Below are 22,088 nucleotides of genomic sequence, written 5' to 3'. Positions count from 1 at the left end.
GAATTTGTTATTCGTGTGTAAAATTAGAGCTTGGCAGTCGTCACACGTCTCCTAAGGCCCCATAGGTAGATCTTTAGCCCCATGCCCTATCATAAGACTAGAGATCATTGATAGGAGAGTTCGCGTCCATGAGCTCCCGCCGCTCCTTACCCCTATCATCACCCTAATAAGTTTCTTCCTGAGTGGAGAAGGGGGCCGGCTAAGGGGAGCGCACTTTCATGTCATCTGGGCATTTTAATCATTTGCACACATAACATGTTCTCAACTCATTCAAGCACATGCACAAGAAACACGAACAGAGACGCATTCTCAGTTAGTATGCCTCCTTCGTAAAACGCGCAATAAAAATGCTGTTTCTTCATACTGTAAGTGCCACAGGAAACTTGCTTCATACATAACTCGAGTAGACAGAACTGCCGCACAGTTCCTTGGTTCGCTCCATACGGCAGACCAGTTACTGTAGTATGGAGGCCATCAGGACACATTTTGTTTAAGAGTAGACTAGCATTATTTGTAGCCTGCCACTAGAGGTCTACCTAGATCCTTTCGGGTCCACCTACAACTCGGATTCGAACAGATAATTGAGTTTCTCGCCTGAAAGAGCTCCCCAACAGCACGATTAGCAACAATTAGCCATTTTCTGATACAAAATTTACTCCATACGCTATAATTATCCAAGATTTTGTCAAGAATTGACTGACGTTTTTTGTCTGTTCATGTATTCTGCTTCGTGCGACGTAGTAGCCCGATACAAGAAGACGCAATCTTGTCTGCATGTGCGCCTGATGCTACGTAGAAAGTAGTTGTCAGCGTTCAGAGCTTTTCGCGGTTGCAGCGACGGTACTCTAGTTGTTCCTCTCCTCTCTTACCTGAGCCATGAGGGTCTAGGCCAGGGAGCGAAAGGGGGAGCGACCTTCTGGTTTGTATTGGGCTCAAGGATTTAGGTATCTCCTTGGGTAGGGCCTCAGAAATGCACTGCAGTTAATGCAGCATAGCGTTTTGGGAAGGTCAGCAAAATCTTCTTTTTGTCGCCTTCGATGTTTGTCTCAACTACCCCCTGCCGCGTCTGTGATCTTCTTCAAGACCGTATTCGATATCCAGCCCTTTTGCCTGCGCTTCTGTACAAACGCACAAAGCTTTCCTGTCTCACAAAGCCTTACTGGCTGCCTCCGCCGTATCCGTTACTCAAACCCAAATGCCTGTTAAGCAAATATCACCAGTGACGTACCTTCTATTGCCTCGCCTGTTTATAGCAGTGTCTTTGCCATGATGCACTCTCTACTGGCAGCGTCCTTCTTGATGCATTCTATAGGGATACATTCCAGCGAGGTTTCTTTAAAAATCCAAGGGCAAACATGCCACGAAGATTACACGTGTAGTACAGTCAGCATCGCGTCAATATGTGTATTGGAAATGCCGTATCCTTGCACAATACAATATCCTCCTGGAATGCTCCTATTCCTGTACTGGGCGGTTCCGGGGGCTAAAGTTTACTCGGTACAGTGCACGAGCTGTATGACCTTTCAAGTTCTACAGATGCTCGCATTGTTCATAATGCAAATCCACTAGCCCCTAATACTGCGCTCATTATATCACGCCAGGGAAATTTTTGAATGTGGTCACACCAACTTCGATAATGGATGTATAGAATTTAGCTTCAAATGGCTGTAAACACTTGTCAAAGTCGTACACGCTCCCGTAGCGTTGTCTCGAACGAGGCTGTAAAACCTTAATTGCAATCGGATTACATTATTCTGACAAGCAAATCCCACTCACGTCGAATTTACATAGTATACAGGACACGTTAGAGCCCTGCTGCAATAGGACCGGTCCTTCTAGAATCCAACCAGTGTGCAGTACCGAGAAAGGCATCGTGTCGCTGCTCCAGGAATATCTCGCTCCAGCTGGCCAAACACTTATGGTCGTTGAAGTTTTCTAGGCTCGAAAGTTCAGCCAACTCATTCTTCGTTCATTTCGGCCAGCCATGGACCGGCTGATGTTCGTTGTAGGCTGTAGAGCACGATTCGCTGTGACTCTGAGCACAATTTGCTGTGACTCTCTGGCAGCGAGATGTTCACGTATTGCTGAACGCCGTTAAAATCTCCAGGCTTGAAATTCCAGAGCTGCCTGTATGAGATTTACAGGCGATAGGTGTTGTTGCCAAAGGTTGTGAGGTGGGAGGGCCTATGTCTGTTGCAAACTTGTGCCGCTGTAGGGATTGAACCACGAAGACGTTGGGAATAATAATGCTCACGCACAGCTTTCCTGATAAAGCTACGGATGTAAGACAGTCTTGTGCTAGACCTCAGACAACTTCTGGCTTTCGTTGTGCTCACTATTGTAGTATTCGCCACTTTGCAATGGCTCCCAGTACGCCCAAGGTACCAGATCAGACAAAGCTTCCAGAGCCTGACGGTAGGCTTCCGACATTTTTTTGTATTCAGAATGTAGCCGTTGGTTGGCGTTCATCGATGGAAGCGAGGCATCCAATAGAAAATAGTGAGCCCTGCCAGCTTCAATAATCTCATCAAGGTTCCCCGATCCTTGGCCACCTTTCTTTATATAGTCAAGCAAGAACGCCATGCTAGCTAACAAGTTTTTGGAGATATTCTCGACTTCATTGAGGCTCCCAAAAGGTTTCACTGAATTGGGAATAAGGCGCCGTGAGGGTCCACCAATTGTCTTCTGTTGAGCTTCACTTCCAAGCATACTGTCCTTTGCTGGGATATCCGCTGAAATTTCGCCCATCAATGAGTCCAATTCCCCAAGCGGTTTTCTTAGCATTTCAGAGTAGTATTTTTCGCCGAGAGCTCTCAACGGGAGAAGCAATAATGCAGTATCCTCAATAGCTTCCAGCGCTTGATCCGCTAGGGCTGCACGCTCCTGTGCCCCCATACCACTATTTTTACTGCGCGACAGAGTGGAAACCCAATTTTCCAGTTTATTTAACTTCTCATGCGCTAGTATATGTAGCAAGAGGCTCTGGTAGTCGCTCATCCGAAATGAAAACCGCTTCTCTGGGTAAAGGACTCGCTCAGCTGCAGCCAACCCTTTTGCTGCTGTGTCACTCAGCTTTCTACCACTAGCCAGAGCATTAAGCATCAAGAAAGCCGCGAGCTTTTTCTGATTTGGATCATATGCCAATGAGTATAGGACTTTCTTGTGTTCTTCATATTTCGCCAAAGCGACCTCCAGACGCTTTTTCCCCGCCCGAAATGCCGATCGCAGTGTCGCAACTCGCTGATTTACAGAACCTCTGACACCAGATATTTTATCGAATAACCTGTGGCTGATATCTGCTTGCCCCTTCATCCCCTCCACTAAGATCTTCAAGCTCTCATCTGCTGCGATGGCAATGCACACGATCCCAAGTGCAACACTGATACGTGCGCCCTCCGATTGTGAGAGACTCAACATATCTGGCATATCAAGTTGAAGGAGATCGCGCTGCTGTGCTACATCGTTGAGTAATGAGTAGTCACTACTTCTGTCGTATGAACTGCTTTCGTTGGCGTCCCCCACACAGTACTCATAGCCTCCATTTGAAAGACTTCGTTGCTTAGCGCCTCCTCGTGATATGTAGTCCCCGTTGAGTGCATTGTAACACTTTGTGACTAGGAGAACAACTACAGACACGGTAAAGAGCGCTGCGAAAGCAACCAGCGTGCGCTGACCTGAAGAAGCATGCGAACAACGCTTGGTACGAGCGTGTGCTTCCTTACAGGGAAGGCCCTGCGGGACTGGAGCAGCAGAAGTGTCAAGCACATCAGAGCCATTCTTTTGAAATATCAGCCCCGCATTTCCTGCCATCGGCCACAACACGACACACACTACCACTAATGCGCCAACCGTGCATGCCTGCATGATTCAAGTGTAGACAAATCCACCAGAAAACAGGTAGTTGGTCCCATACCTCAGCGTAGCTATCCAATGTGAATCTACAAGACAGGCTGTCTGTTGAAGAAGGCCCTGAAACAGTGCGCGTAGTAGAGTAGGTTGAGAGCCCTTCCAGTGGTGTGCAGCTGTCACAACAAAATAGAACGCCAAGATTGAACCAAAGAAGTTCCTTTTCCTTGAGCTGTACCAAGGATGTATTTACAATGATATAGCGTGGAAACTTGCATGGATCATGCCTTTTGTTTCGTGGCTTACCAAAACGGTCTGTGACGTCCTGTTGATCAGTGCGATGAATGATAAGTGCTTAACGCTATGTGTGCCCGCTTTTCTATTCTCGTTATAGTCTTCGATGACAATATTATCACTCTTTATGGCATCCATATTGGGGTTATAAACGATGGCTCGGAGAGATAGCTGTTTACGGTTGCTTCACACGCAGGGACTGGGGGACTCGGAAACGAGACGGACGCTGTCCTTGCTGAAGGCGTGGGAAAGCGTTGCTGAGTCTACTAGAAACGCTATCTTTTAGCAGCTATATCTAGCTTGTATGCGTGTCAATTAATGCTAGCCTTATTAGGAAGCCTAAAACCTTGAAGATATGAGCATTGTGCTGCCTGCATAGCTTCGGGAATTTCTAGCATAGCAGGAACGATGGGATGTTCCGGCGAAGAAATATGGGATAATACGCGCTCTACCATTTAAACCTTTGTTGTACTAGACTGATGCTGCAAAGTAAAGCATATATATATATGTATAAGTGCGCGTTTCTAGTTTCTTTTTTTGTGAGAAAGCGGGGGCAGGGAGGGCATTCGCTTCGATTCTTCGACCCTCGCTACCTTCAATCGTACCGAATGCCGCCAGCTTCCGGCTGCGCACCCCATCAGTAGCAGACACGTGCCTCTTGACAATGTTGCCCTTAGTAAGGTGTTAATTAAGAGCTAATTTGGGTGCTTGGGAGCCCGCGTATGGCGTCGAATTTGTAGCTCGCTTGACTGGACAACCGAGTGGTAGCTGCTAATTTCTCATATTCACTGAAATATGTTCAAAATTTGAGTTTGTCCCTTCGACATCCTTATTTCTTGGTCGTTGCACAACAGGGCTAGCGTTGTACTATGTCGTATCCGTGCATCCGCGAACGCGTTTTGCAGTAGTGCTTTTGGCGAGGTAATCTAGAGTTAAACACTTCCTACAACACTGATTTTAGCTATATAAAAATATCAAAGAGCTCTTAGTATGCTGATGAGGTTTCAATCAACAACTAATATTGGAGCGTGGGAGCCCGAGTATGGCGTCGGATTTCGAGCTCGCTTGACTGGACAAACGAAAGGTAACTGCTAATTTCCTCCTTCTGCTTATATTCACTAGAACATAATAAATAATTGAGTTTGTCCCTTCGACATTCTTATTTCTTGGTCGTTGCACAACAGGGCTAGCGTTGTGCTATGTCGTATCCGTGCATCCGCGAACGCGTTTTGCAGTAGTGCTTTTGGCGAGGTAATCTAGAGTTAAACACTCTCTACAACACTGAGTTTAGCTATTTAAAAATTATCAAAGAAGATGCTAAAGGCTTGTCTGTTCGTATATCATATTTCTTGCTGAGTGTTGTTGGCTCGATTCAGAAAGGCACGGTATTTCTGAATGTGGGCTTTTGTCCAGTGCAAGTAGCTGTGGATGTTCGGATCAAGGGTGCAGTACAGCGCACAGTAGCTGTCCCTTCCCTCTACAACTGAAAACTTTGATAGTCTGGGGCAGGCAGGCCTGGAGCTCTTTAGTTCGAAGCCGAGTGTCTCCCACGCAGACATCAAATAGGGCGCGACGTTGAGAGTATATTGTTTGGTTTGGTGTAGCTTCCCGCGCTGAGGCACAGGCTCCGGATGCAGTAAATTTGCCAGAATCTAGAAAAAGAGCACTTATCTGGTTTTAATTAGATTATTTTTTGTCGCATTGATCTGATGCTCGTTGGCAAAGTGTTGGAAAGGAACACTTTGGGGATGGAAGCGGATGGTGAATGACACAAACACAACTTGTATCACTTTAGCTAAGGCCATTATAGCGAGGAGCTTCACTTCAAACCCACTACAAACTCGATAGAAAGTAATTGAGGATCAGAAAGGAATTCCCTCTTTACCGCGCCCCCGCCTCCCAAAGCTCCCAACGTGAGGGAAACTGACATAACCGTATACACAGCTGCACCTTCCGTGTTGCCAACATATGTAAAATATTCAAGATGTCAGCCCAACATGTTACCACCGTTCCAAAAGGGCTATACTGTTGAAAAAAACCGGAGGGCCACGCCTGAGCTAATTTATTGGATCCCGAGGTTTTCAAGGTCGAACAGTGTTCATTTTAAGAATATGGACCCTCTTTTAAGACAAGAATTAGTGTTTAAATGCTCTGTGATCTTTTTACAGTGGCAGCAGGGCCTGACCTCTGGCGCATTTGACAATGTGCTCTACACTTTGCGTACATCCGAGATGAACCACTGATAAGGCCACTATTCCTCTATGCTGTGGTTTTTGCCAACAAAGCTTTTATATTTCTCGACACACTTATCTATTATTAGGATCCTTGCATCTTATTGCTCGACCCTCCCAAACCTTGCTGTTAAGCTAACCTCCGCACAGACCGAGGAGTCGCAAGCAGCACCTGTTTTCCATCCGTAGGCTCGAAAGCGAGGTGCATTTCCAGCCGGTTGAGAAAATCCTCGAGTTCTTGCCCATCGTTGCCGGCGTCATACTTTTATAGTCAGCACAGCCTCACCGACTCACTCACAAACATTTTATCCACTTAAAAATCATGCCTTTCTGACGGCTGTGGAAGGTATTGCTTCTTGAATAGCCTGCAGCTCAGCCTCTGCCAGCCCAACAGGCGCCATCCCGCCTCCACTTCCATCGATGATCGGTTTTCTCCCAGCCTGCCGCCAAAACCTTAAATTAACGAATACCGTACAAGTTGATCGAAGCCTAAAAACTGTTGTATGGAGGCCTGACACACTACTGGACTGACAGCGACTGAATGAGCAGGGAGCAGCTGTATCGAACCATGCAGTTAGCAATTGTAACGCTGCATATATAGTCTCCGTAGGAAAACACTGAGCTCCGGCCTCTATATACTGAGCCGAAGCTTCTTGAGTGCCTTCTTAGGTGAAATTTCTCTTTTCCCCGCTTCAGCTCCTCGAAAGGATGCAGTTGCGCACACCGTAGTTGTCCCTCTTCCTTTATGTTGGAAATTTTAAGCATTCCAACCGTTCACAACTAGTTGCAGATAGCATGTAGCGCACATGTACGCTTCGAGCCTCGTTGCGTCGAGTTAACAGTCCTCCGCAAGAAAAAAGACAGAAGTACACAAATCAATCAGTAAGCCCTTAAATTCTTAATTAAATTGAAAAATGGTTGGCCCGCTTGCGCAGTTACTCGCACGCCGGTTTAACCCCTCCTTCCAAGGGCCCACAGTTTTGCGGGGTGAAAGCAAGGAGAATCTGGAGCTTTTTAGGTAGAAGATTCACTTGCGGAGAAATCAAGAGAAGCGCTGCACGGGTGTAGCCACATGAGTTGCCTTACGCCATGATTGCTTTGGATGGCATCAATATATCCCCTCCTCTCATGGGAGTGAGATGCGGATCCTCATATGTACTTTAATTCATGTACAAAGCCTATTTATGAAGCGTCCATCCCTCAAGGGGAACCCACGCCGCAGCAGCCGAGTCCCATAAAAACATGCAACCCAGCGTCACGCTGTCAGAAGAAAGGGAGGGTTTAAGCGTAATTAAGCATTAAGCATAGAAGAAAATACGTACAACACGACTGCTGTGTACACTAAGCGGGGGATCTAGGCTCAAGAGAATGACCCTCCTCCTTGGCGGATGGGTCTGTGTAGCTACCGTTGTTGCTGTTCCTGCTCCGGGGTGCAGCAGTCGGCGCTGGCTGCTAGTTTGGCTCTGTGTGGTGGTGTATTCACGAAGCTTGAGGACATCAGTTGCTATTAGGCAAGCTCATTGAGGTGGTCGTTTCTGCACCTCGATCTATATCTCTCCAGCGGGTAAAGCTTTCCTCACGTTTCCAAGCGAGGGCGCCCCCTGCGGCGGGGGGTTCCCTCCTCTGTACTCTTCTGCGTCTGCGAGGTTCTTTTCCCGTTGTTTTTTGTCTATCGCTCCGGTTGAAATCTGCTTATTTATGCTCCACGCGCTTGTATATCTCAGGGCGACCTGGGAGGTGGCGTTATCGGTGCCCGTGCATCCCCACATTCTGTTTGCTGTTGTGCGTGTGTCTCTCAGAGGGCAGTGCTCCGCCATCAACCCTATTAAGGGTCCACGATTTAGGGTTTACGATGCGTGCCTTCTTTAGTCGCGGGGCGCTGGTGTGGAACCGGCTGCTCTCCACCCCTCCGCGGTGCAATTTGTATCCTCGATATTTTTCTGCGGCGGCTCCGGCTGTCAAGACAGCAGCGGCAGCAGCCGGAGCTGGGGGCAGTGCAACCGGTCGAGTATCGCAGGTGATTGGTGCGGTGGTAGACGTTGAGTTCGATGGCCACTTGCCCCCGATCCTGAACTCCCTCGAGGTGCAGCAGCCGAAGGGGGAGGGTCGCTTGGTGCTCGAGGTAGCGCAACACTTGGGAGAAAATGTTGTACGCACGATTGCGATGGACGGAACGGATGGTCTGGTCAGAGGCCAGCCAGTAACGGACACGGGAGCACCCATTCAGGTAAGGAGCCCCTCTGGGTTTGTGGTGTCGTCGATACGCATCTGAGTCATTGTTTCGGGTTATCGTGGGAGGTTGGTTCTAATGGATTTCTTTGTGCTACAATTCCTCAGGTACCCGTAGGTGAAGCAACGCTGGGCCGCATCCTAAACGTCATCGGGGAGCCTGTGGATGAATGTGGAGCAGTTGCAGCCAAGAAGACGTACTCGATCCACAGACCTGCACCAACTTTCGCAGATCAGTCCACAGAACCGGGTGAGTGGATTTCGTTCAACAAATTCCTGATTGCGAGACCCCACGCTGGATTGTAAGGGGGTTTCACTGAGGAGGAGGGGAAGGAGCTCTTTGGGAGCTTTCGATTCAGGGATGGGAAAGCAGCCACAGCAGGGAACTTAGGCAGCGCTTAGTGCAAGCCACAGTATACCGGAACTGTCGTTCCCAGAAGCGGACGGCTCCCTCTTAGGATGGGGGAGGGCGGAAGACCCTCCATGATGGGATGCATGGATACCAGTATGCCTGTGCTTCGAGTGCGTATTTCGTGTTTTATTTATTGTACACTTTCTTGTGGCTTTGGTCTGTCCATAGCGCTTGGGACCGGTTTCTTTGCTATGCATATTCCTCTCTGCACACCATGCTTTGTGCACTTAATAGCATGAGCGTATACAGCGCTGTTTTGTGCATGGGTTTTTGTCGTGGGTGCGCGAAAAAAATCCGTCTTTTATTGTTGACGCCCTGTTGTGTTTATTTCGCATCTGCTGTTCAGGTTTGCTGATTACGGGCATTAAGGTTGTGGATCTGATGGCGCCTTACGCGAAGGGTGGCAAGATCGGCTTGTTTGGGGGTGCTGGTGTGGGCAAGACGGTGCTGATTATGGAACTGATCAATAATGTTGCCAAGAAGCATGGAGGTTTCTCTGTTTTCGCTGGAGTCGGGGAACGGACAAGGGAAGGGAATGATCTCTACCACGAAATGCTGCAAACGGGAGTTATCAAGCGACAAAAGCGGCAGGATGGTTCCTTTGATTTCACTGGCAGCAAGGCCGCTCTGGTGTATGGGCAGATGAATGAGCCTCCGGGGGCGAGGGCCAGAGTGGCGCTCACAGGACTGTCGGTTGCGGAGTACTTCAGGGACGAGGAAGGGCAAGATGTGTTGCTCTTTATCGATAACATTTACCGGTTTACACAGGCAGGTAGTGAGGTGTCGGCGCTGCTGGGACGCATTCCGTCTGCTGTGGGTTATCAGCCGACCCTGGCAACGGATCTCGGTGCTTTGCAAGAGAGAATTACCACCACCAAGAAGGGATCCATCACGTCTGTACAGGCAGTATACGTGCCTGCAGACGACTTGACAGACCCTGCACCAGCCACTACTTTCGCCCACTTGGATGCAACAACTGTGCTGTCTCGGCAGATCAGCGAACTGGGTATCTATCCAGCCGTCGACCCCCTAGACTCCACGTCTCGCATGCTTTCACCCGACATTGTTGGAACTGAGCACTACGAGACAGCTCGGGCAGTTCAAAAGATTCTGCAGGACTACAAGTCTCTTCAGGATATCATTGCAATCCTCGGAATGGACGAACTAAGCGAAGAAGACAAGCTAACTGTCGCTCGAGCGAGAAAGATGCAACGCTTCCTTTCGCAACCATTCACGGTGGCCGAGGTGTTCACAGGCAAGCCGGGTCGGTTCGTCGAGCTGAAGGATACCATCGAATCCGCCAAAGACATCGTTGGCGGCAACGTCGACGATCTCCCCGAAATGGCCTTTTATATGTGCGGAGGCCTTGAGGAAGTCAAGGAAAAGGCCCTTAAGATGGCGCAGCAGGCTGCCATGTAGACGGCGAGAGAATATGAGGTTTGAACCGCAACAGCAGGGCGAAACAGCAGCAGGCTTGCCGCCCATTAGGAAGCAAGAGGAAAGATGAGACACCAAGCATCAGGGATGCGATTGCACATGCAGGAGGCTGCTCTAATGCAGACTTCTGACCGCACGTTGGAGAGGCCAACCGTGCTCGCTTTGCAGCCACACAGGATGAACGCGCGACCCCGAGGCTGAGGGCGCTGTAGGCATGCCACTGCTTGCTTACTGACGTGCTAAATACACATATAGGTCTAAATAGGAGTGCAAGAAAAGGATTCTGTGCCGATACGAAATTCTCACGGGTATATTCCCGCATCTATGTGTGTGTCTGTATGCTTGAATCAACCTGTCTAGCCGAGTACGAGGCGCTGCGTGCCCAGACAGAAACGTGGGGGTTTTTCTCGCTGTATCGTTCCTTCCCCCTTCGTCATCCCTTCCTTCTTCGGTGTCTTTTTGAGCTGTCGCCCCTCAATTTGATTTTAGGTTTATAAACCTCCACTTATTTTCTTTTGACTGTCAGCAACCCCGTGACTACCAGGGTCGTCTGGGCTGGAAGGTTGGGACTGTTGTTGCACAGCTACGCTCACTACATCGGCTGGGCTACTGCTGGTGTTGCCAAACACGAAAGCAAACGAATTACACAGCGTCCAGAGGCAGTCAAATCTGACGGCGGAATACATGAAGCTGAACTCGGGGATAGAAATGTACAATGTATGTCTACGGGTCCTGAACTATGACCCACGGTTGGCGCCCTCTTCTAGTTCAGATCCACACTGGGCAGCTCACAACACCAGCGTCCGAAGCGAGAGAGGACAGTGCTGCCGCCGTGCTGCAAAATACACACAAAAATAACAGAACTTATAAAATTTCCGCTACCTCAGTCCGTGAGACGTGCGGCAAGGACCTGTCGTGGACGGAAGATGATTCCTTCAGCGTGTCGAAGGGAGGCGCGAAAGGGCACTTGGGGTGTCTGCTGAGCAAACCTTCAAAAGCGGTATGCGATGTGCAAAGAACATGTCCGCATCAATCTGGGAACGACGCGGCTCACCTTTTTGCTTTGGCGGTGTGCGGCATTCTTCATCTGCTGCCTCTTTTCCGGATTTCTGAGTTGCACTGGGGTCTCTCCAACCCCAAAGCTGCCAAAATGCTGCTGCTGCTGTAACTGCTGGTGCAGCTGCATTTGCTGCTGCAGTGCAAAGTTGCTGGGCATCGTGGGGAGCCGGGTAAGTTCCGCAGATGTAGTAACCTCCGCCGCTTCTGCTGAAGGATGCTGTTGCAAGCGACCTGCGGAGAGGGGTATAGCAGGCTCCGCACGAACATCCCCAAGTAGTGCGTATCTGAGGATCAGAAATCCATTTGTTAAACCACTCCTGTTGATGACGTCAACCCGCATAGGAATGTTCTCTTGAAGCGAGGAGAACTGTAACTTGATGAAACCGGTACTGCTAGATTCCCCGTGCACCTAAGTAAAACCGCAAGAGTATGACACCAGGTCGCAAAAAAGCGAAAATCGAGAGGTACTCATATGTATATACGTATACAAATGTAAATATATGCATATACACACGTGCATTCGATTATTCGAGGTAATGTTTTCATGACAGCCACAGCACAGGCTCAGAAAGAGATTGGGTCCGGCACTGCTATACCTCTTCATTAATCTTGAGATGCAAGAATTCTTCCCCTCTCCACAACATTCGCATCCTTGCTGCACGATAAATACAAGCGTATACCGCACGTGCAGAAAGGCCGTTAAATGAAAATACCGTGGCATACAAAGAAGCATGCAAATAGCCAGGATCAAGCTGAAATTAAAGAGAACAGCGAATGCGGAAGCCAATGCGTGCGCGCATGCAAGCGTGCATGTATCAGTGCAAAAATGGGGAATCCTTCGCTGCTTCATCATGACATTTCTCTCTGCATGCTCTCCTATTTTGCATAATCATGCTCGTTGGCACGCGTCCATGGTAATTTGGGCACGCTCACCTCCTTTGAAGTCAACAAAGGCCTGTGGTGTCTGCTGAGCTGCTGCGGTGCTTTCTGAATCGGCACCCGAAAGGAGGAAAGGCTCTACGCTGTTGATTTGGCACTGGCTGTTGTGCTCTTCTTCTGGCCGAAGAAAGCAGCAGAGAGAGACACGAGCGGCGGGATGACTCAAAGACACGCCGTCTAGACACTCGAACTGAAGCTCGATCTCCTGCGCCGCAAAATGAAACAAAAGTACGGAGAGCCTAGTGACGCTATCTACATGCAAATACATGTCTCGCGATGCGAATTATAAGGAGTCCAGCTGCCCTGAACCGCTGAGATTTTACACACAGCCGGTATGCGCATGTAAAGAAGCCTATGAGGGCTGTCATGGCGCCCTTGCTGGAGGTTTCTGCGTACCTGGCAAGGTGAAGAAGCGGAAGTGCAGCGCTCAGCTGTAAATCCTTCGGATTGCGGAAGATCGACAGCATTCAAACAAGGACAGAAAAGAGGGATATGAGGCAGCGCAGGCGCTCGGAAGGTGTGCAGAAAATCGGCTAAAAATGCAAGCAGCAGCAAGGCCGTCGGCATCCCCCGTAGGTGCAGACGCCACATCCATCCACTCCCCAGAAAGGAGCTCACTCGATTGCGCTGTCGGCAGGAGCGGCGTGTTCGAAGCCTGTTGATGGACAGATTGGAGCAGGCCGTCTCCTTGTGGCCAGCCAGACGAGGCGCTTAGTGTTTTGGAGGTGTGGGTTCCTGCTGCGTTGCAAAACTCGAGGAAGGCTGATGAGGGATGTTGTGCCACGCCCAAAGAGAAAGAATCCTGAGCAGCAGCGGCGCCCCCTACGCCGCGTCCGTACGCCTCCTGCTGCTGCTGCTGTTGCTGCATGTGTAAGTGGTGCTGCAGTTGCTGCTGCATGTGAAAGTGGTGCTGCATTTGTTGTTGTTGGTGCTGCTGCTGCAGCTGCATTTGGTGCTGCTGCTGCAAGCCGAGGTACACCAAGGAGGCTCCAGATCTGCTTGGGTCCGGTCCAGGCTGAGGAGGCTCAGGCATCGCCAACTGCGCGTAGGCGTCCATGTAGCTCCCGTCCATCACTGCAACAGCAGCCACAAGGAAGGCATCGAAGCACCCATGGGGGCACATACTACTCTCCAAGACACCTGTCTAGCGCTTTGAGGGGCTGGGATGTTGGGGTGTACGGCCAGTTTTGGGGACTGCGGGTGGGGTCGCACTGGGGTTTGGGTAATGCGGAAATCCAGGAGCCTGCATGTCGTAGGCTCCAGGAACGCCCTGGTGATGCTGCATGTTCGGATTTTGATGTTGAACGTTGGAAGTTCGGAGTGCAGTTTGCCGCTTCGGGAATGGGGCCGGAAGGTCTGGTGGCGTGACGCGTCGGAGGATCGTGTCTCGCGGTCGTTGATGCCTCCGGCGCGCTTGTTGCGATTTTGTTGAAACGCCTTTTAAAATCGAAAATAACTTAAAACTTGGCGTGAAAGTCGAGAAGAAACGGTTCGGGGGAAGCCTAAATGCGAAGACTGAGGCTGCTGGCAGGTGCAGCCGGTGGACCCGCTGGTCCGTTGTGTAGCCGAGGGCTCTTGACCGACCGCCAGACTACTGCGTAGAAAAAAGGGTCGGTTCTGCGATTAGATCTCCCAAGTGTCTTTAAAAGAATAAAGTGCGCTTAATGCGCCTTGAACTGGAGCACAAGCGCAGCAAAGCTGACAGCCGAGCAGTTCGCGGGCTCCCTGCGCGTGTGTGGCAGACAGACAGAGCCCGGCTCAAGGTGTAGGAGGACCTCTACACGCGGGAGGGGTTGCGAGCCCCTTTTGGCTGCGCTTTCTCGGGTGCCAAGTCTCTGGTGGGCGTATTCCGCTTGTTTAGCGTGTAACACGTAGTAAGAGGAAGACGGCAATGCATTATCTCCCGAGCACCCGTGCCGTCTGCCGCCTGGCGGGAAGGGGGACGCACCCGCCACGCCCACGCTGGATGGTCCTAAGAGCTTCTTCGAAGGCGTCGCCTCTGGGCGTGGCGCAGCACTATGCCGCTCGAAATTCCGCGCCAATATGCAGGTGCAAGTCGCCTTTTCGCCGATAAACGCCGGAAGAACCCCCTGAACAGCTGCAGCCTTTGGGGCTTTTTGCCGCAGCGGCAGAAAGGGGGGCAGCAGCACCTACGGCGCCGCCGGCGCCAGTGACAGCCGATCCTCTTGGCCCTTCCTTCGGAGGCGCGAGCAACCGTCCTCGAAAATTCAATGCTATTCTCTGACCTTTGACCCTTTTTCACCCCACCTGGCGCTGCCGCATGCGCCTGTGGCGATCCTCCAGCGGCGGAGGCTGCAGGTGCTGCACCGCCACGCGAGACAGCGAATTCCTCAGCAGTCAAACCTTGACGCATGCGTATTACGCCTACATTAAGAGGCGCGTACTGGAGCAGAAGCCAGATCTTGCCCCCCTCCGTGCGCATGCGGCGGTAGCAGCGGCAGGCTGCCTCGGCAGGAGCACCAGCAGCAACTGCAGTCGCTCTACAAGGCGTCATCCAACTTTTCTCCCCACAGCACCCGCCCCTTCTTCGCACCGACCCCTCCTCCCGAGCAAGCCAACTGGGTGCAGCTTCCATGCGGTCTGCAGGAGGCCTATAGGGGCAAGAAGCGAGGAGGAGGAGTCTCTCCAATTGACTGCGCGGTTCGGGGAGGGGGAGTTTGCACGGGAAGATGGCGTTCTCCGGAGGGGGCACGTTGTATTCGCCTTCGCAGCTGGAAAATGAGCATCACGGTGATGCGCTTCCGCCCTGGAGGCGCACCGATAGCAACAGTGTTGCACACAGCAGCAAGGGAATTCCCCTTCAGGCGGAGCATCCCCCCACTGCTGCGGCTGCCCCTCCATCCTCATCGCAGCCAGCGAGACGGCGTCGTTTCGACGTTCGTAGCCTCATCAGCGCTGCCGCAGTGAAGGCTCCAGAAGCGAATGCCTCCCTCACGCAGCGGGAAGGCAGCGAAGGGCAGTCTGGAGCGGCAGAGGCTGGTAGAGGCAAGGACTGGGAGTGGGAAAGAGAGAGACAGGGGGAAAGAGAGAGACAGGGGGAAAGAGAGAGGCAGGGGGAAAGAGAGAGACAGGGGGAAAGAGAAAGAGAAAGGCAAAGAGAAGGAGAGAGGCAAAGAGAAAGAGAGAGGCAAAAAGAAAGAGAGAGGCAAAGAGAAAGAGAGAGGCAAAGAGAAAGAGAGAGGCAAAGGGACAGGGATAGAGAAAGACTGAGGGATCGAGCCCACCAGGCAGAGCAGCAGAAGCAGAGGCAGTTGGAGCAGCAGTTGCAGCTTGAGCAGAAACTCCAGAAGGAGCGTATGCAGCAGTTGCTGCGGCAGCAGCAGTTTCAACAGCAGAAGGAACGGCTGCAACAGCAAGCCCAAGAGCGGCAGCAGAAACAGCAAGAGCAAGAGCAGTTGCACCAGAAAAAGCAGTTGCACCAGCAGGCTCATCTTCCCAAGTGCGGGTGGCACAACGCAGGGGCAGATGCGTCTACCCCTGCATTGCAAAAGCAGCAGCAGCAGCAACACCAAAAGGAGCACCAACAGCAACAACACCTGCCTGAAGGCAATCGAAAAGAGAGAGGAAATGCAGCCGTTTCGCGTGAAGAAGGCGCTGCTGCAGCGGCAGCCTCTGGAGACGGCTCTAACGAGAAGCCAAGAAGAAGCCGCCGCTTGGAGACATCGCGAAGGAGTCTGAGTCGAAGTGTGTCGTCGCCCTCTCTCTGCAGACTTCCTGAGGATGAGAAGTTTTCTGCAGGAGAATTTCAGTCTGCAAGAAGCCTTGGGAGTCGCAGCGCTGCAGGTAATCCAGCCGCGTCTGGAGGAGGGAGAGGGCTCTTCTACTCGAATCTGCCGTCTCCTTCAGTCATGTCTGTGTCAGACGCGGGGGGAGAGGAGGAGTTGCTGGAGGAGGCTCAGCCTCTCTCGGGAGGGAGGCGGCAAGGCTCTGCTTCTCCCCAGAGGACGAGTCGGGGGGGCGCAAGTCTGCGGGGGGGGGAGAAAGAGGCACTCTCTTTCAACCCGTGGAGAACGCAGCAGCAGCACTTGCAGCAGCAGCACTTGCAGCAGCAGTCAGAGACACCAGGGCAGTCTCTTTCGGCAGTTTTAAGGCCTTCCATCCAGGCATTGCTGTGCACGACGGAGGGAGCTGCAGCAGTGGCAGTTGCGGAGGCGCTGCTTGTGCCTCCGGAGCTGCAGCAGCAGCAGCACTTGCAGCAGCAGTCTTTCTCTAGCCTTGACGCACCCTCTCCTGTCACTGCGGGGGGAGCTGCCGGCTTTTCGCGGGATATGACGTCTCAGCAGCAGCCGATGCATCAGCAGCAGCCGATGCATCAGCAGCAGCCGATGCATCAGCAGCAGCAGCTCGAGGAGCAGCACCCCCAGCAGCTCCTCCTCCTCCAGCAGCAGCAGCAGCAACTGCCTCGCGAGGCGCATCCGCTGCTTCCAGCACAGCCTCGCCCTCCGCTGCTCCCTCCCGCTGCATCAGCTCACGCTGCCTGCGTGGATGCGACGCTCCTTCGGGCAGTTGCAAAGCTGCAGCAGCAGCGGCTCTGTCTGAACTGCAAGGAGCCGCTGCTCCCCGAGCGAGCAGGCAGTCGCACCAACAACGGCAGCAACAATGGCAACAACGGCGTTTCCACGAGCAGCGCGTTGATGGTCGGAGTTTGCAGGGGATGCCTCCGTCATGTGGGAAGAAGCGCCTGCTGCCACTGCGGTGTAGACTTTATTCAGCACCGATTTGCTGTGCAGGTAAAATGCATCCTCAAGGAGGCCTTTTTGAACACCTCCCTCCCCTTCCTGCCGCTGTCACACCCGCTGTCTCGGCACCGAGCGACTGCATTGAACGCTCGACGCGTGTGTCTGTACTGCCCGTTTGCCTCCTCTCTGGTCCTACGCTATCAGCCCTTGGTTCTCTCTTGCTGCCGCTCCTCCCTCACGCATGCATAGTCTTCTCCTCCCTGCCCGTCTCTCTCGAGCTGTCTGTCCACCCCCCGCGTGCTGCGCGAACTCGCACGACCTCATCGCGTTTTTTCCTTTTCGCTCCTCTCTTCCGCGGCTTCCTCTGGCTCTAGCATCACGCCTCTTCAGGAGGAGTGAGGGGTTCTTCCACGCCGTGGGGAAGTTCGCTTTCTTCTGGCCTCCCTCCTTCGTGCTTCCACTTGCCTCTCCAAATCGATAGCCCACCCACCCACCTCCCTGCAGCGGCAGCAGCGTCGGAATCCTGCATGCGCTTTCTAAAGAGTGCCTGCATCCGCACGCACTTGTGCTCAGATCGAAAAGGCTCTAGGAAGGCCAGCCTGCTTCGCATGCGCCCAGCAAATGGCGAAATACAAAAAAGATCCCAGCATGTAGGTGCTTCGTGTGTGTCGCTAGTGTGCTGGCTTTTTGCTGCCTTGCATTGCGTAGTCTTTGTCGCGAGCAGATCGCAATTTTCTCCTTCGCTCGAAGACTTGTGGTGATGGAAAGGGGGTGTACGCCATCCCCCGAGGCTCTCGGGGGATGCCTCCTCTGCCCTTCTCAACAGTCCCCATTCGATTGCCGCGCCTTCCAGAGTTGCCTCTTCCGTCTGTCGGTGCTGCTGCCGCGAAAGACATCAAATGAATATCTCTCGCAGTGTGTTTTCGGGTGCCTTCCTGCAGCTGTAGGTTCTGCCGGTGCTGGTCTGCGTGGCATGAAGCAGAAGAGTGCAACAGATGCCGCTCGCGCATCGCCAGGTGAGTGCCACAAGCTTGATGGCATGTGCAGTGCACCTCTAACTTCTCGCTATTCTTCGTGGCAGGCAGCACCGACAAAGAGAATTTTCCTGCTACACCTAAGGCAGCGCTCGGCATGTCAGCTAAGCCGGCTATGTGCTTGCACACCACCGTTTCCTGCTGCTGCAGGAGCTACTGCAGGAGCTACTGCAGTAGCAGAGCGCCTGCGCGCGTATCATTGCCACTGTCTGTGGGTGTCTGTGTGCTGTCTGTGTGTCTGTGTGTGTATGTGTGTGTATGTGTGTGTCTCTGTGTCTGTGTGCTGTCTTTGTGTGTCTCTGTATCTCTGTATCTGTCTGTGTGTGTGCTGTCTTTGTGTGTCTCTGTATCTGTGTGTGTGCTGTCTTTGTGTGTCTCTGTTTGTGTGTCTCTGTATCTGTGTCTGTGTGCTGTCTGTGTGTGTGTGTGCTGTCTGTGTTTGTGTGTCTCTGTATCTGTGTCTGTGTGCTGTCTGTGTGTGTCTGTGCACTTGTACATGCTCTGGGGTATTTTGCCTTGTTTTTGCCTCAGACATGGTCTGCCGAAGATGTGCGTTCACTGCAACTGCATTGGTGCTTTTCCCCACTCACGACCTGCTGCTGGATATGCGGGGGTGGCGCTGTGTTTCCTGTGCCACTGGAATATCAAGAAGGATGTGGCTGTGCAGCTCCGAGCGCGACAAAGGCAGCAGCGAACTCTGCAGCTGCTCATGCCAGGGAAATTGAGCGATCTTCCCCCACCCGGGGACGGTCTTCCGCTGCAGCTTGCACAGCAACAACAACAACAACTGTCACTAATCCAGCGAACGGCGTCTGCACCGCAAGGGGAGAGCACTGACATCTCCTCCAAGGATGTGTGTCGTAATTTTCCATGCGTTTTTGTTGCCTTTCGTCTCTGCTTCGGCGTGATTTTTGACGTTTTCGCGTCTGCCGCGCGCCTCACTGCTGCTGTTTTGCCCCTGCCTTTTGTCTGCCTTGAGTATGCGTTTGTCGCTTCTCTGCCTGGTGATCAGGCGTAATGACTGCTTTCAGCGCTGCCCCTTCCTCCCCCTCCCTCCCCTAGCGCGTAAAGCGGAGTCGTGTGCGCCGCGTCTGCGTCTCCCCATGCAGACGAAGGGGTGCTTCCCGGAAAGCGACACTCACAGCGTGGAGCTGCTGCGGCAGGAAATTCGCAGTCTGCAGGAGCAGCTGCTTCAGAAGGACCTTTTAGCGCAGGTGTGTTTGCGGGGGTTCGAATTTCTACGCATGGCTCAATCAAATAAACTCCACACACACACAGTACACGAAAAATGCTGCCTCCACGACAGTGGACTGCGCAGAGGCAACAACACCGCTGACAGGTAGCCTGCGGCACTGCCTGCCTTTATGAGTTTCACGCCAGTTCGAAGACTGACAGACCTCCATCTTCTTGCGAATGAACTCTCTGCACACAGGATATGCAACAGAAAGCAAGCGAAGCCGAGCGGCAGCTCCAAGTGCAAGTTCAAAATTCCCAGCGGCACGCGCAGCAACTTGTAAGTATGGGGGCTGTCGGTGTTTCTTGCTTTTCTGCTGCATGCTGTGCCTCTCGCAGTCTCGCTCAGCAGCATGCGGCATTTCGTTTGCGCTCCGTGGCGACTCTTGCCTTTGCCGAGCTGCAAGTTCGGCTGCGCTCGTGCTTGTTCTGCTTTTCTTAGTCCATCGACTTGCGCCGCTCTGTTGCCGAGGTAGAGTCTCTTTCTGCCAAGTTTTTTGCGGAGCGTCGACAGCTCGAAGCTACCCATGCGGTAAGGCGCTGAGGTAGCTGCTGCTTGCAGGCTGGGGAAAAGGCGTGCCGGTGTTGTTGCGCTTGTCTCCGCTGCAGCAGCGCAGCTGTTTTGAACGCTGCTGCTGCTGCTCCTCCTGCTCCTCCTCCTGCTGCTGCTGCTGCTGCTCCTGCTGCTGCTGCTGGCACGAGCTTCCAGTGTTAGCAGAGGGCACACCAACGACAGTGTCGAAGCGTTCTTTTGGAAAATAGAGCAAGACGCAGCTTGAACCCGCCTGCACACACGTATACACCGAACGGCGCGGAGACGCGTGTGTTCTTGGCTGCAGGAGCAGATGGAGGCTTTGAACGGCTGCGTGGATGCGCTCAAGTCGAAGAACGATCAGTTAGAAGCCGATAAGACAAAGTCAGGCGTCTTCCAAACCACTGGCGGGCTTGAAGGTCCTGAAGAGAGGGGAGGGGTAGATAGAGGGAGGCAGAAAAGCGACGCCTCTGTGCGGCATTTTGCGTCTTTGCGTAAGAGGTGTGCGTGCTGTAGGGCTGTACAAGAGCTGCAACAGTTGCGGCGGCAGCAGATTGTGGTGTCTCGGGAGCTTGCGAAGACTAAAGAGGCAGCCGAAGAGGCGAAAGCGGCGAAGGGGGCCTTTGCGTCTCTGCTGCAGCAGCAGGAGGCTGCCGCGGCTGCTGCTGCGGGTGCTGCAGCCGCTGAAAGCAAGGCGCTGCAGCAGCAGCTGAAGGAGGCGCAGCAGCAGCTGAAGGAGGCGCAGCAGCAGTTGAAGGAGGCGCAGCAGCTGCTGAAGGAGGCGCAGCAGCAGCCAGTGGAGAGACGGCTGCAGGAGGAGCAGCAGGATGTGCAGCTGCTAGAAGGCGCTGCATCCAGTGGTAGCTTGGCTAAGAAAGAAGACGCATGCCTGTTGATAGACTTCACGGCTGCTGCATGTGTTGTCGAGGGTTCGGCGCGCTCGGGCGGCTTGGGAGTGGCTACGGAGGCTTTGTCAAGGACTGCTGTAGAGGGCGATTCGGAGCAGGAGGCGGAAACTGCTCCTTTAGCAGCGACATCGAGTGACACGGTAGACTCCGAGAAACGCGAGCAGCCGCAAGAGGAAGAGCAGCAGCGAAATCAGCAGCAGCAGCAGGCAGAAGTCCAGCAGCCGCATGCGGCGGAAGATGGCGAGGCTGCCGCTAGAAGAAGTCGAGACCACTTGGGTAGCTGCGCCGAACCTGATGACGCAGATGCAGGAGCAGGCACCAGCAGTAGTAGCAGTAGTAGTAGCAGTAGTAGTAGCAGCAGGAAGGCGGGGGCGAAGAGGAAAAAGGGAAGGGAGGAGGCAAGGGACGGTAAGACCAAGCGAAGTCGTTTGAGGAAACACGCTCCGGGGAGCAGCGCCAGCGATGGCGAGCAGGGTGATGATAATGATGATGGTAATAAGCGAGAAGGCGAGGATAATGATGGCGATAATAAGCGAGAAGGCGCGGATAATGATGGCGAGGATGGTAATAAGCGAGAAGGCGAGGATAATGATGGCGAAGATGGTAATAAGCGAGACGGCGAGGATAATGATGGCGAGGATGGTAATAAGCGAGATGGCGAGGATAATGATAATGATGGCGAGGATGGTAATAAGCGAGAAGGCGAGGATAATGATAATGATGGCGAGGATGGTAACAAGCGAGAAGGCGATATGCCAACAGCTGGTGCCGTGGAAATCGGAGCCACAGCACCGTCAGCAGCTAGGGAAGAGGTTCTAAGTGGCGGTATGGTTCTGCAGCTGGGGGGGCAAAGAGACGTGAAAGCGAAGAACCCAGAGGCAGCGCGTGGCACCGCAGAAGCGGAGACAGCAAAGCAAGGCAAGGAGGCGGTGGAAGAGAGCAGCAACAACAGCAGCAGCGATGAAGACACCCCACTTAGCCTCCTCGCAAGTGCGCGGCCAGTCAAGCGCAGCAGCACGGACCTCGCTGCTGCTGGCAGGGAGGCGATTTCGAACAGAAACGAGACAGCAGCAAGCAGCGGCAGCAGTAAAGCTAAAGGAAGGGTGTCAGCAAAAAAGGCCAAGGCGAAGGCTGCGCCTCGAAAGGGCAGATAAGCCGCGCGCGGCAAGCCGAATGGTCGTGGTGGGGTCGTCGTGCCTCCCCGCCTTCCCGTGTACATGCATGGATTGCTTTT

General features: G+C 52.8%; 3 protein-coding genes across 3 annotated transcripts; all 3 read left to right on the top strand.

Annotated features, from left to right (window-relative positions):
- The first annotated feature begins 8,223 nt into the window (after positions 1 to 8,223).
- Positions 8,224 to 10,431, top strand: LOC34621185 (ATP synthase subunit beta, mitochondrial). The gene is made up of 3 exons (XM_022734409.2): positions 8,224 to 8,598; positions 8,709 to 8,850; positions 9,359 to 10,431. Exons 1-3 carry the CDS (start codon positions 8,224 to 8,226, stop codon positions 10,429 to 10,431), a joined length of 1,590 nt encoding a protein of 529 aa, XP_022586579.1.
- Positions 10,432 to 15,137: 4,706 nt separating this feature from the next.
- Positions 15,138 to 17,169, top strand: LOC113147318 (zinc finger CCCH domain-containing protein 13-like). The gene is made up of 2 exons (XM_026337485.1): positions 15,138 to 16,392; positions 17,120 to 17,169. Exons 1-2 carry the CDS (start codon positions 15,138 to 15,140, stop codon positions 17,167 to 17,169), a joined length of 1,305 nt encoding a protein of 434 aa, XP_026193270.1.
- Positions 17,170 to 17,768: 599 nt separating this feature from the next.
- Positions 17,769 to 22,008, top strand: LOC34621180. Its single transcript, XM_026337484.1, has 9 exons — positions 17,769 to 17,797; positions 18,089 to 18,163; positions 18,713 to 19,193; positions 19,326 to 19,409; positions 19,614 to 19,694; positions 20,254 to 20,330; positions 20,463 to 20,994; positions 21,184 to 21,346; positions 21,509 to 22,008. Exons 1-9 carry the CDS (start codon positions 17,769 to 17,771, stop codon positions 22,006 to 22,008), a joined length of 2,022 nt encoding a protein of 673 aa, XP_026193269.1.
- Positions 22,009 to 22,088: the final 80 nt, after the last annotated feature.

Source organism: Cyclospora cayetanensis, unplaced genomic scaffold, assembly GCF_002999335.1.
Source record: "Cyclospora cayetanensis isolate NF1_C8 unplaced genomic scaffold, CcayRef3 CcayRef3_contig_186, whole genome shotgun sequence".
Taxonomy (NCBI): Eukaryota; Apicomplexa; class Conoidasida; order Eucoccidiorida; family Eimeriidae; genus Cyclospora; species Cyclospora cayetanensis.
The sequence above is the reverse complement of the archived record's forward strand: the minus strand, read 5'-3'. Positions and strand labels throughout refer to the sequence as shown.

What these genes read in the sequence shown, in the direction of transcription:
- LOC113147318 (XM_026337485.1), top strand. Translation starts at nt 15,138, where the DNA reads ATGGCGTTCTCCGGAGGGGGCACGTTGTATTCGCCTTCGCAGCTGGAA. An exon ending in CTCGGGAGGGAGGCGGCAAG is followed by an intron (nt 16,393 to 17,119) that starts GCTCTGCTTCTC and finishes CGGAGTTTGCAG; the next exon opens with GGGATGCCTCCGTCATGTGG.
- LOC34621180 (XM_026337484.1), top strand. Translation starts at nt 17,769, where the DNA reads ATGGCGAAATACAAAAAAGATCCCAGCAT. An exon ending in TGCCGCTCGCGCATCGCCAG is followed by an intron (nt 18,164 to 18,712) that starts GTGAGTGCCACA and finishes TTTTTGCCTCAG; the next exon opens with ACATGGTCTGCCGAAGATGT. An exon ending in AGCGGCACGCGCAGCAACTT is followed by an intron (nt 19,695 to 20,253) that starts GTAAGTATGGGG and finishes TCTTGGCTGCAG; the next exon opens with GAGCAGATGGAGGCTTTGAA.
- LOC34621185 (XM_022734409.2), top strand. Translation starts at nt 8,224, where the DNA reads ATGCGTGCCTTCTTTAGTCGCGGGGCGCTGGTGTGGAACCGGCTGCTC. An exon ending in ACACGGGAGCACCCATTCAG is followed by an intron (nt 8,599 to 8,708) that starts GTAAGGAGCCCC and finishes ACAATTCCTCAG; the next exon opens with GTACCCGTAGGTGAAGCAAC. An exon ending in AGATCAGTCCACAGAACCGG is followed by an intron (nt 8,851 to 9,358) that starts GTGAGTGGATTT and finishes TCTGCTGTTCAG; the next exon opens with GTTTGCTGATTACGGGCATT.